This window comes from Chroicocephalus ridibundus, chromosome 2 (assembly GCF_963924245.1).
Source record: "Chroicocephalus ridibundus chromosome 2, bChrRid1.1, whole genome shotgun sequence".
NCBI classification, from domain to species: domain Eukaryota; kingdom Metazoa; phylum Chordata; class Aves; order Charadriiformes; family Laridae; genus Chroicocephalus; species Chroicocephalus ridibundus.
In genome coordinates, this window is record NC_086285.1 from 36271230 (window position 1) to 36284524 (window position 13295).

General features: G+C 40.2%; 1 protein-coding gene across 1 annotated transcript in view; it reads right to left on the bottom strand.

The window, feature by feature from the left end:
* The window catches only part of GSDME (gasdermin E), a 28639-nt gene continuing 15344 nt past the window's right edge, over window positions 1-13295 (bottom strand). Inside the window, exons 6-12 of the mRNA XM_063325029.1 lie at window positions 12388-12559; window positions 11252-11372; window positions 6629-6817; window positions 4491-4618; window positions 4189-4375; window positions 2568-2641; window positions 1-1751 (exon numbers count right to left, since the gene is read on the bottom strand). Coding sequence (XP_063181099.1) covers window positions 1524-1751; window positions 2568-2641; window positions 4189-4375; window positions 4491-4618; window positions 6629-6817; window positions 11252-11372; window positions 12388-12559 — 1099 coding nt within the window. The 3' untranslated portion in view covers window positions 1-1523. The remainder of the gene's footprint in view (window positions 1752-2567; window positions 2642-4188; window positions 4376-4490; window positions 4619-6628; window positions 6818-11251; window positions 11373-12387; window positions 12560-13295) is intronic.

Sequence of the window (13295 nt, forward strand, 5' to 3'; positions counted from 1 at the left end):
TGAGGTTATAAGTTATTCTATTGTTTTGACATAACATTTAATAGAAAGTTTTGATAAATTAGTTAGTTACAGAGGCAACTAAGTGTAAGTGTAGTGATTGGCAAATGATTCCCATTTACAAACAGGCATCACTCCCAGAAGCAGAGTAACAAGCTTCCCTCCTCCTAAAGGACATTTCCATGTACACCAGTGCAAGGTTCAGGCAACACCATCACCTTTGTTTAACAGAGGAGACGCAGAAGCACCATCAGCTCAGTGTGCAAGGCTCTCCTGCGCCCTCAAGGTACCACGGGGCTTTTCCGCAAAGCCCACTTCCGCAGGGAAAGCTTAACTGTCACGAGGTTTTGAAGACCTCATAGACAACCTGCTCAAGACCATGAGGGAACAGAGCAGAAAACTGAACCCAGGACTCCTGCCCACTAGTGAAGGCGGTTAGTGATCACCCCCTGGACAGACATCCCCCCCAAGGTGCCTGCTCGTTTGCCTGTCAGCCATCTCACAATCTTATCTGAAACCACTGATATTCCAACTTACCTGGAACATCATCTTCCCAAGCCCGTATGTACAGTGATCTCTGCTGCATTTCTGTCCCATCCACATGATTACAAAAAATTACAATAAAAAAAAAGGGGGCAAAGCAGTTCAAAGCACAAAGTGCTTTACCAACACTTTGCTCTCAGTCAAGGAAACAAGCAAAACATCTGCATTCAAAGTGTCATATGGGTAAAATTATTATTTTCGTGGAGTGCAGCAAGGACATTTCGTGTGCACACACCAAAAGGCATCACCGTACCTCAAAGAGAACGTTCAGAATGCAATTTAAACAGCTGAAACTTGCTAAGGTGAGTAAAAACTTAAAGAGAAAGAACATAGAAATGCTGTACAGAGGCATAAATCCCTACGGTGGTCTTAGTTTTTGAACAAGAGGGTATTTTATTTCCTGCAGTGTGCAGTTCACATCCCTAAAGCCCAACTACACTTAATAAATGAAAACCTAATCCAGTACCTCTTTGAGAGCCCTCCATTCCACTTGCTCCAGAGTGAAGGCACTCTGCACAGCATCTTAAAACAAGCAAAACATTTACCGCGCTGCAGAACCCTGGATTTCCACAGCCAGTTTGTCTGCTTGCTTACAAAAAGCAGTTTGTACTTTGCAGTTTTCTCCCACGCATATTAATGCAAGCCATCAGGCTTCTACTGCCCTGCAGATCTGAAAACTACCAGAACAGCTATGTTCAATTTCTGTTCCAGGCTTGGGATTTTTTTTCCCCCTTCCTCCCCTTCATGCCTTATTTATGGATTTTCCACAACAGATCCACCCTAGTGAATCTGCAGCGCAGCAGCACACCTGATGGCAGTGCAGAGTGCTCACCCCAGGCCTGCCGAGTCCCCCTGACCTCCACAACTGCCGTAAATACTCAACTGAGTGGCTCTACTGCTACCTCAAACACACCAACGCTACACTGCAGAGGGACAAAAGAAAGAGCAGGCTTAGAGCAATAACCGGATGCTCGGCAAGGCTCCTATATGTTCGCACCTAAAGCATGAAATCCATACAATGCAACATAAAGAATAAGTGGGAAGAATCTAGGTTCCTTCATAGTTACAGCTTTTACAGAAGACTCTGTCATTTCCAAATTAATGTTTGATGAAGCAAACAGCCTTTGCACGACATCAAATCTTCCTCTGTCACTGAGAGCCGCCAAAGAACTGCTCAGCACCACGGTGCCGTCGGCTGAAGCGATGTTAGGCTGTATTTATGAGAGAGCGCAAAAGACAGAGACATTAAAGAGGTTTCCCAAGCAGTGCTGTTCCTGCCATCGCATAGCTCAGTTCCTTCTTACAAAACCACCGGAGAGCTTACAAGGCAGCAGCAAAAGGGCAAGATTTCCTTTACTATTCACCTTGACAAGTACAACATACTCATCCAGAGCCAAAGCTCTGTGGCACCCTTTGAGAAGAAAACTCTCTCCTTTCCCCCAGTCCAACTTCTCTCACTGCAGGTGACACTTCACTCTCGCTCCTACTCTGAGCAAACAGTCGCACTCCCCTTGCTCCTATGTATTTAAAAGTTTTTACTATTATTTTTGCCAGTGAGCTTAAAAAGCTTAAAAAAAAAAGCCCTCCCTCATTCCTTCTGCAGTTTCAATGAATGGCCTCAGAGTTTTGGAACTTCAGAATTTGCCAAAGCCCAAGCACTCCTGCTACCACAGTGACATTTCTGTTTACCAAGGGCAGGTGATTACTGTTACTGAGACTTTAAAACCAGCTAATGAGACTATTAGTAAATTAAAATTTGAGCTTAAGTTACAATTTTCTTTTGCTCACAGCCGATGAAATCTCCCAGATACAGAAATGTTTTAGAAGTTAGGTGTCCACCTGCAGTAAATTACCTGCATCGTTTGCCGCTGTCAGACTCTGACCTTGCCTAAGCAATGCCTACAGCTGAAATTCGCACTGGAGCTTGACATCTTCTTTATTGGGTGAGAAACACAATAAGGCAGAGAACAGTCATTACTGCTGCTGCTGGGCCCCACATGCTACACAGTCACATTTTGATTACTCACCAAACAACACAAAGCCGGAACAACCTGTAGATCACAGCAGGCACGCAGCAGGACAAGAGTGTAATCCGACAGCTCTGTGAAGGAAACATTAAAAGGGAAAGATTGTTTCCAGTGAACACTGCTCAGGGCTGGCTGCTGGAAAGGGGACTTTCTTAAGAGTGAGCTCTGTTATGAGGTTCTCCTGCTGAGCAAAGAGACAAGCTGCATTTTTGAGGCCCACCCACAGGTACAGCACCTCAAGAAACAGCTGCCGGAGACCAAAGCGATCCAATGCTGAGGACAGTTGTCACAAGTGCTCTGCTGGACGTTTGGAAGAGGGTGATCCAGCTCTTCCCCTTCCCCTTCCCAGAGCACAGAATAAAATGGGACGGGCGATGGGTACAAGCCCCACACTGACTATCCTTGCCCTTGAGAAAAGAAAGGCAGCTCGGAGAAAAGGGGATTTCCTCCCCATCGTTCTTGTCTCCTCCCCAAGCATCTCCCCAGTGTTCCGCTCCGAGCCTGCAGGCTGGATGAATGATTTAGGCCTTGAATAAAACAAGAACCTCTGCTCTCAAAATCTATATGAGATGCTGACTTCAGTAAAAACAGAACTGGAGAAGAATGACAGAGCTGAGCCTGCCTTGGGGCAGGGAGATGGACTAAATGATCCCTGTGGTGCCCTTCAACTCCGTAACTCAAAGGCTGTAGCTCCCAATAGAAGCAACGGGCATGAAACAGCTTTTGATTCTTGATCCAACTGCATTTACGCCTGGACATTAGCAGCAGACATTATGTCCACAGCCAGGTGATAATACACCACACTCAATTAGCTGCGCCCTGCTGTTAATAGCATCTGACAAGTGTTACCACATCAGCAGGTTTCTGTTTTCTATTTCTTTTCTGTCACTGCAAATGAGTTAAGCTTTCCTACCTGGGTACTGCACATATATGGATGCACACTGACATTTTGCTGCACAGTGCCACATCTAACCAATACCACCCTGGACTTCCCTTCGTTATCTTAATGTCAGGAAATTCTTTATATATGAGAGAGAGGAGAAAAAGCCAGGAAAGTCTGTCTCGGACTTTGCAGGTAGCTTTTAACTAACACTGTGGTGCCAACGAGATTGTGAGCATGGCATTTGTTTGACATTTATGTTTAATCTCCTTTTTCAGCAGCTGCAAAACAACACTCTAATTGCAGTGACTCTATGTTAAATTTATTTTTGCTAAAAATAGTTTGCACCTCAACAATCTATGCTGTTACACAGAAGACAACACCTGATTTGTAATTCTCAGCATTTAGGCGGGAAGAACTCCAGCATGCAACACGAACAGAAATGAGATTGCCAAACTGGAAATGCCCACATTCAGCAGAAAGTAGAGTTGAGCAGTCTTGGGGGCATGTGTATCTTACAAGGAATCTGTCACTGATTGAGGGCTGAATTTAATTCACAGCCAGGAATGCTAAGGATGGTATACCAAACCCATAAAAAGGAAGAGAGCAAATTATGTTCACTCAGTTCACCAACTGCTCAAAAAAGAGCCATGAGCACTTTAACACAGAGGGAGCTTCTAAAAGGAAAATAAATTTAAAAAGAAAAAAAAAAAAGGGTCCCTCTCTTCATTCACAACATACCAGAGATAGCTCCGATGAGGAGGTGAGCAGCTGAAAAGAGTTCTTCATCATGAGGGTGATAGTTCTGCAACAACAGCTCACTCTGGGAACTGCATCCTAAGAGCTGCAAGAAGTCCATGAGGTCTCGCTGTTGTGCGGGTTTTAACTCCTCCAGATCTGGCTTGTCTCCTGTGCAGATATCATCTAACTGAAGGAAAAGAATAAGACTAACTTCTTGAAAAAAGAAAAGTTCAAGCAAAAGAAAATGCTAGTTCTATTCTGAAATTACTTTTAGGAAGCAAGCAAAAGTTTCTTCATCTTACCACATCCTCCAGGGCAGTCACCACTTCTTCATGGAGCAAGAGTTCACAAAGGGTTTTATATAAAGCTCTTTGCTTGTCTTCCGGCAGCTTCACAAAGGGCTGGAACTGAGTCTTCAACCGTGACAGATCTTTCCCGAGAAAGCAGTAAAAAGTAAACCTAAGTATTGCTACACAAATGCCAGTAAGAACAGCTAACATTTTTGCGATATGTTTCCTAAGTTCGTTTATCACATCATCTTGACATCCTGATTTCCATCATCACAAGTTATAATGAAAGGTTAGAACGCACCTGATTATATTTCCCTAATGAGCCAATGAAGCATCAATGACAATTCTAAGAAAGAAGAACAGCTACTAAGGATCAACATTTGGCATTCAATATTTTTAATATTTTAGAATTCAGTATTTTAATGTTAACTGAACTAACCATATATTAAGGTTCTCACTTCAAAGTTCATCTCCAGATAATGTTCATTTATAAGGCAGAACAAAGAGTTCTGCTCATAACTTTACCTCTTAATCTGTGGGTTGATATGAATTACTAAGTTAATGGTATGAGCCCACACTTAGAATTCAAAGTTCCTGTTGCAATCTTAAATTGTTATTGTTCTCGTATTTCATCAGGTGCATCAAAGAATTACAACCCTTCACCTCTAATTATTATTACAAAAATCTCCTCTTGATTAAAATACTGAACCCATTACAATACATACAAGAGAAGCACAAGAGAGTTCACTGCGCTTCTCTCCCCACAATTCAACTATGACACTAAAAAAAAAAATAAAATAAAAAAATGTTTTATGACATCAAATTACCACTTTGCTAAAAGAAAATAAGTTTTCAAGTCAATAATGCCAGCTGGAAGGTTGGAATGTGTTTTTCCACATTCCAAAAATATGGGCATGCAAGCGTTCTTAATCTTGTTTAAAAGAAATTTCCCTTCATGTCACTCCAGTCAAAAAACATGCTCTCTTTAAAGATGCCTTTTATATCTAAAAATTACTTCACTGGGAAAAAAAAAAAAAGTAAAAGCCCAGCCAGAGGCAGATATTTTTTTTGTACCTGACGCAATCGTATAAACGTCTATACAAATAGCAGAAGAGGAAACCTATTTTAAATTGCTTTAGTAGAAACAATTTTTTTAGTTTTTTCCAAGAGACAGTTCAGGTTAATTTAATTAAAGAAACCTCCAGGCCTTTTAAGCAAGACAGGCACAAAGATACATTAAGCTAAAGCAAAACCCAAAAGAGTGGCATACCATGCTTTCACAAATAAGTGTTTGGGTTTTTTTATTTTTATATACATGCGGAGACACAGTCATTCCTTTCAAACAAGACTACGCTGGAGAATGACAGAATTTATTTCAGGACAGCAAATACCTATTCTGGTCACAGTTAGTCTATTGAACAGCCATAAACAAAGGGTGAAATTCAGAGATAGTAAAAGTGATGTTCATCAATAGAACCAGCTGTAAGGATTCTACCTAGAACTGATGAAAAGTCAAGTGTGTTCTGAGGCCTTGATTTGTTTTCCCCTTTTTCATTCCTCTGGTGATAATCCTGACCCTTCCTTCCACATCCCTACAATAAACAAGTTTTGCCTGGCCCATTATACCAATTTGCAAATTTCCGTTTAAACCACATTTTAACTGTCAGCCTTAGTTGATACCAAAGATTTCTATAAAGCCTCTCAGAAAATAGTGAGGCTAATTTAAGGCAGGGGAGATGTATTTGTAATTTTTGATACTTGAAATAACTTTTAACTGAGAAGGTTTACTATGAGCATTTTCCAGATCATGAAAAAATATTTTCAGTGACCCTTTCTGAATGAAAGCATAAACCATCACTAATCTTACAGAGCTTATCTGGAATGTAACAGGACTGGCATAAACCCCTAATTTTGTAAGATCATATTTATGACAAAGGGTATCATGATATTCCTAGGGAACAATCCACTGCATGTACCTACTGCAGAAGTAAATTTTTCTATTCTTTCAGTGCATTCCCCCAAGAGTTCCTGATAAGGGCTATTAAAATGAACTAACATGATTTCTTATGTACTATTGTACCAGATTATTTTCTCCTATCATGTTGCTTAACTCACTGTAATGTAATCATGTAAAGCATTTCTGGTAATACCTTGTTTCAATACACTTAAAGAAGCACCACTGGGAATGAGGTTTTTAGCCCCAGAGTACATCTCATTATCAACAGCATCTGGCTGATAGAGAAAGGAAGTATCTCTGAATAGCGTTGAATGGGGATAACTCGAGCCTTCTGTGCTTTCTTTTTCAAAACCTCCTTGCTGTTCATCCAGCAGACAGAATTCTGTAATTAGAAATTCAATTAAAAAAATAATTAATAAAATACACAAGCAATTACTGAATCAGATGCTAGCTTATATTATCTAGTATTCTCGCATGCAATTTCTCCGTGCCTCATCTCTTCTAGATGGAAAGAACGCCAGCGGTTGCTACGTATGTGAATTATTGAGCATTACTGCAGCCCCGAGGTTCGGTACGGTGTGCACAGACAAAGGTCCTGTAGTGCAGGTACCAACTACAAAATGTGACACCAGCTCCTGTGAATTAAAGTAATGTAGACAGCAAATTATATGAAAACTTCCCACTGACACTATAAACCCGAATGTTGCATACAAGATATGCAGGTAAGAATTCTTCACATTTTCTACCAATTAAGAGATGTGCTGTAATGCGAGCTACGTGATCTACTCATGATTGAGACACAAGAAAGCACTTTCTGAGATTCATAAGAACTCTTCAGGGTCCCTCACAGAGCTTCTTCTGGTGATGGCACTGACAGACTCCTCTTTCTGAGCCAAGTCACAGATCCATCCTCAAGTTCTCCAGGTGAGTGGAAAATATCATGGCTTTTCAGAGCGTCTAAAGGACTTCACCTTCAGTTCACTAACAGAATTGCTCTACAATGTACTGTCCCTTTGCAATGCCTTAATGGAGGAAATAACACACCCTGCCTGGATTACTCTGCCTCATCTTCATGATGAGCACTGGCCCACCTCACCCAAACAGAGCTGCCCATTTCCTGCCACACCAATGCTCCAAACTTGATGAAGTTAAGGGACTCCCGGAAGGTACACAGGGAGCCTTTGGAAGAGCTATGCTGAGAAATCTGCAATATCAAGTTCTCTGCTCATGCATCCAACATTGTGCCCCAAAGATGCAGAATATAATCAAAGACCTATGCATTATTTTGATCACCTTTTATTGGCTCAAATGCAAGATTTGAAACTGTAGCCCTGGCACTCTGCAGCAGGTCTGAGGAGAACACAGGCAGGCTAGCAAGAGGAACTCAATTTTAAAGTAATACCTGACAGCAAAAGGGGGAAAAAAAAAAAGTAACTAATGTGCTCACAGTGCTCACATGTACCAGGCACAAAACCTAAATATAACCTTCCTGCAGTGGTAAGAGTCTGTCTCACCAAATTAAGGACATTCAAAGCAGATAAGAAAGCACAGAGAGCACTCCATCAGCAAAGAGCTTTTTCAAAGGGAGAGTAGACAAAGAAGTCTCTGCCACAGAGAAAGAAAAATGACAGAGACCTTTATGCCTGCATAACCCTTCACAGAGAAGGGTGAGCTACAGAGCAGCAGAAAGCGATTAACACAAATTAAAGAACTTCCCAAAGCAACAAGACTCCAGACAGCAGTTAAGGCACCATAAGGCCAACATGCTCATGTTACTTTCACTGATAATAACACGGCTTTTACACAAACCCTGAAGGAAGAAGATAGTGCTAATAAACTACCTGCCCTCCTAAGGCAGAATGATGCTAATAAGGGAAATCAAGGCACAGCATCACATGAAAAGTTTTAAGAGATACAGACCCTGCTGTTAAATCTTGTAATAGGATTCGATTCAGAGGAAAATCCAGGACTCCGAAAGTTTTGTATTAATAGGACTGATAATTAATTGTATTTATTAATCTCACTAATTTTGTCATAGTCTTTAAAAAAAGAAAGAGAAGGGAAAGTAATGGAATGAAAGAATATACATAATACTGTGATATTTTTTCCTGTTGAATTCTATTACATCCATTGATGACAAACCTCCAATAGCTCAGTAAGATCTTGTTATTCAGAAACATTAACAAAAATGGAAGAAAATCAGAGATGATCAATGAAAACAATCAAAGGCAAAGAGACTCTTTTGCACGGAGAAGCTGAAAAGATTAGGACTATTTAATTTACAGTCATTTAAGAGGAAGCAAGTCACACATATATAACAATGAACAGAACAAAGCAAATCAGTCGGGTGCTACTATACCTCCTGCTTTGTAAAGCAAGAACAAGAGGACTTGCAGTGAAACTTTAGACACACAAAAGGCAAAGCCTTTAACAGGAACAGCTTTTACACGTAGTGGAAAATGAGCCTGCAGTAATCAAACAGAATGATTAGAGGAAAACATTATGGTAAAGGGATCAGAAAAGGATTAGACTGTTTTTCTTTCTTTTTTAATTTATTTATAAAAATGTCCAAGCATGTCCAGTCACATTAGCCAGAATATTTTAAAGAAAGTTTATATACTGTTCTTCCTTATAGAATAACTCAAGCACTATCAGTTGCAAAGAAAAAGAAACAAAAAAACCCCTACAGGCACCTTATTCCGTAACTGTCTGCGAAGAGAATCCCACTATGTTACACCTGCTACTGGTCACTTTCGGTCTCCTGTGAAAGGACTACATTAGTCTCTGTATTTAACTTCAAAGGCTATTTTTGTTCTTATAAACAGATGCTGATCACTGCTCAGACGCTAAGAAGTTGAAGGTTAGACTCCACCATCCTTATTCTTGCTGGCAAATCCCTAATTTTGTTGTTAGTTCCTCCTTTTTACTTTCCGAATGACAGTCGGGCATGGGAAGATAGCACAAATTAGAAAAGAGGCAAGATGTAGGCTGCAACAAGGTGTGCTGGTTTTGAAGCTTAAAAGATGTAACATTAAATATGAAAAAAAAAAAAAGTGGAAACAGAAGTGGAAAAAGAGCAGAAAAATACAAATCATTACCAAGACCCATGTATTACCAGCTAGCAGGACATTGGTATTTCCATTTAGAAATCACCTAAGTAGGCTATCAGCATACGCCTATGTAGTCAGACAGCCTTAATTGCACCTGATTACTCTGAATTATAGTTCTATTATGACCATGAAGTCAATGCCCTCTGCTGTATCTCTGTATTCAGTTTATGTCAGTGCAATTCCACCTTTCAGAAATTTTTTTACAGGTTACATGATATTTACTCACACTCTTTAACCTACAGACTTCCTTAATATCAGAAGTCAGCTAAAGAAGAATGATGGAGAGTATCTTCTGCATTTCTTATGCAAATAAAGCGCATCCTAGATTCAGATCTCAACTGCACTTCAATTATTTCTTCAATGTATCTCCTGTTTCTCTCCACATCAGTCCTTTCCAATTTCCAGCCCTACGCAGTCCATCTGATTTCCTTCCTCCTTGCATAACATTGCCTGAAACCTCCTTTAGGTCAGGGAGTTTAACTGAGGACAGACAAGAAAGCAAAACCCAAGTGATTCTGCAGAGCAGTTACTACTCCCCCCAAAGCCAATGTCAACATTTTTTTTTTTTTAATTTGACACCTGAAAGTATTCGACCTGAAATAAGTAAAGCATGACCAGAAAACATGATAAGGGCATTTCTGCAATCATTCTGAGAACAATCTATATATTAAAGTGTAAAATAGACAGAACAGTTTAAATTCCAGTCCTATGATTTACGAATAATTCTTTTCTTAGCATGACTGTTGTCTAAGCATTCCTGGTTGACTGTCGATATACATCCAGTTCACTCTCCCTGCCAACATGTGAAGGCAACAGCACGGGCTGAGGGTCAGCTAGCTAGAAGCAAAATTGCTGAAAAAGACCTGGACAATAAATTTGAGAGGATCATCAGCATGCCCTTGCAGCTATTGGAGTGTGCTGCATACTGGGCTGTACTGACAAGAGCGTAGCTAGCAGATCGATGAAAGTGATTTTTCAATTTGGGAGATTGCATTCAGAGCACTGTGTCCAGTTTTGGACTCCCCAGTACAAGACAGACATTTACATATGGGAGCAATCTAGCAAACAGCCATCAAGATCGCTGCAGGCTGGAGAACACCACGTATGAGAAGAGGCTGAGAGACTGGGTTTGTCCACACTGGAGAAAATATTGCTAAGGGAGAACCTTATTTCTGTCTACAACTACCCAATGTAAGGGTGAAGAGAAGACAGAGCCAGACTCTTCTGTATGATGACAGGACAAAAGGCAAGAGATGCAAATTAAAGAAAGAAATTCTCATTAGATATTAACAGGGAAAAAAAGTCCACCATGATGGTGGTCAAACATGAGAATAGGCTGCCCAGAGGGGTAATGGAATCTCCCTCTCTGGAGACAATGAAAACTTGAGTAGATGACGATACGAGCAATCTGATCTACCTCTGAACTTAGATCAAACCTGGCCATGCCTTGAGCAGGGGCTTGAGCTAGATGACCTCCTGCAGTCCCCTGAAACCTAAGTTATTCTAAGTTCATGAGTTATTCAAACAACTGAAAAAGCACTACTAAATCAGAAGAGCAGCATTTCACAGCACAAATAACTATCAAGGCAATGGAGACCATACAACATCATCACCTTCATATACAGACAAATGCAAATATCATTGTTCAACAGGCAGCTCTGTCCACAGATGAATTGCGTGCCACAGAAAATGAGCTTTATACTTACCAAACTGGCCACTGTTCTTTATAAACAGTTCAATTACACTGTAGGCAATAGTGGTTGCAGGAGGAATTTCAAGAATCACACTAGAATCCTTCATCATACTTCCACTTTCACCCACTGAAACCTAGAGGACAGATTTATTCACCGTTTATCTGATTCAGCTATGGTATAGCCTAAACACAGAATTAATTAAGGGGGAAAAAATACAGAGAAATAATGGGTTTTATTCTCCATGATGTCTAACTAAAGCACATTACATTTGACATCTATGAAAGGAACTAGATGAGTAGCAAGGCAGAAGCACAATGCCAAGAGCAGCTCTCAACTCTTAGCTGCCCTGTCCTAGTACAAAGTAGAGCTCCAGGTGTAGCTTTTGTCACACATGAAACACTGTGTCACCAGGAAACGGGCACTCACTTATCCTACCCTGCCCTCTTCTATCCTAACTCCCCTTTCGCCCATCTGGAGACTGGTACCAGGAAGGTGGCACTTGCACAGAGGGCTGTTGAACTGCAACTCTCCGATTTCTGCTACTAGAGAGACTCTGTAGACAGAAATGATTCATCTGCAGCTTTACAAAAAAAACCTTACAATGAACGAGCATATGTTTTGACTTTGGCAATTCTTTCTCAATTCATAGGCAATTTTTCAGATAGACTCATAATGCCGTTCATCGCTACTCCCACAACTGAAAACAAAGAGCTTCTCAATAAATATTAAAACTTAGTAGACACTGCAAACATTTTTGATGAATGATTACTTGGCTTTTCAAATAAATTTGCTTCAGTGATGTTTTTTGCTCTTCAACTTTCACTGAATTGTTATGTGTTTGTTTTATGTTCTGTTGTAGGAAGGATTCTACATAAAAACTGAATCACAACTTGACAGTATTGATGGAAACCATGTTCCAGGCTCACATTAAAAAAATGGCATCTTTTGCCAGTGAGGCAACGGAAAAAACATTTTACCTTTCTGAAATTTCACAACTAAGCAGTACAGTGAGTTCAATATGTTAGGGAAGAGAGTTCAACGTGTTAAGGACACATGAAAAATACTCTGAAGTCAATTTGGAGAAATCATAATTTCTTCTCAGATAATCTGCAAATGTTCTACTCCTTACAGGTCTTAATAACTTTTACCTTTACTGTTTTTCTACCGCATCCAATCACACTGCTGATTTTTTCTTCTATCTGGATATGTTCAGATATCGTACACTTCTGAGTTGTTATTATCTTTTCTCTCAAGATGCACAGCACTTCATGTTTTCTTTCTATTACTTGCTGCAGTAAACTACTGTTTAGATTTATTGTTCTAAAAAAGAAAAGAAGCCATTAACAACATAAATGCTAGAATTGAGAAAAAACATTTTCTTAATTGCTTGAAGATGCTTTTATTGTAAAAATAACAATGGTTTCTGTATGAGCAGTCTCCTCAAAATTACTATGTCCTCTTTTGTTATTTGGTAGCAGTAAATATCTGTATTCCACAGTAAGCCCCAACACATGTATTGAATTCTTGATTCCTTACTCTGGAGCAAAAATGGCAGTTGTCTGGCTACTTTCTAAGCAAGAAAAGCAAGGGGGAACTAAAGACAACTTTCAGCTTCCAGCATAATACGAAAACAACCAGCCAGGCTCGTGGACGCTGGACTGAATCCTCTGCTATCGTGAACTCACACTGACATTAACATAGCCATGGCAGGGAATGCCGGCCAACTCTTCGGAGTCTCACGTTAGCACAAAGTGTCAGTAAGTCAATGGGTCACATCTTGCAGTCTTCACCTGAAAGAATCATTTCAACCAGACAAGTTCCCAGGGAGTACAAAAAAAAGACCTGTGCTCATGGTCCGTATTGGGAACTCCCTGCATATATTATGCATGCACACGCGCAATAAAAATACCTATAATAGCATAATACATAATAAGCATATAATACAATAGCAGTCTCCACACATCACAAAGCTCTGCTTAGAAAGAGTGAAGTTGCAGTCAAGCTACTAGAAGTTAGGAAATATATAGGAAGCAATCTTCCAGTCTGCTTAGTTTCT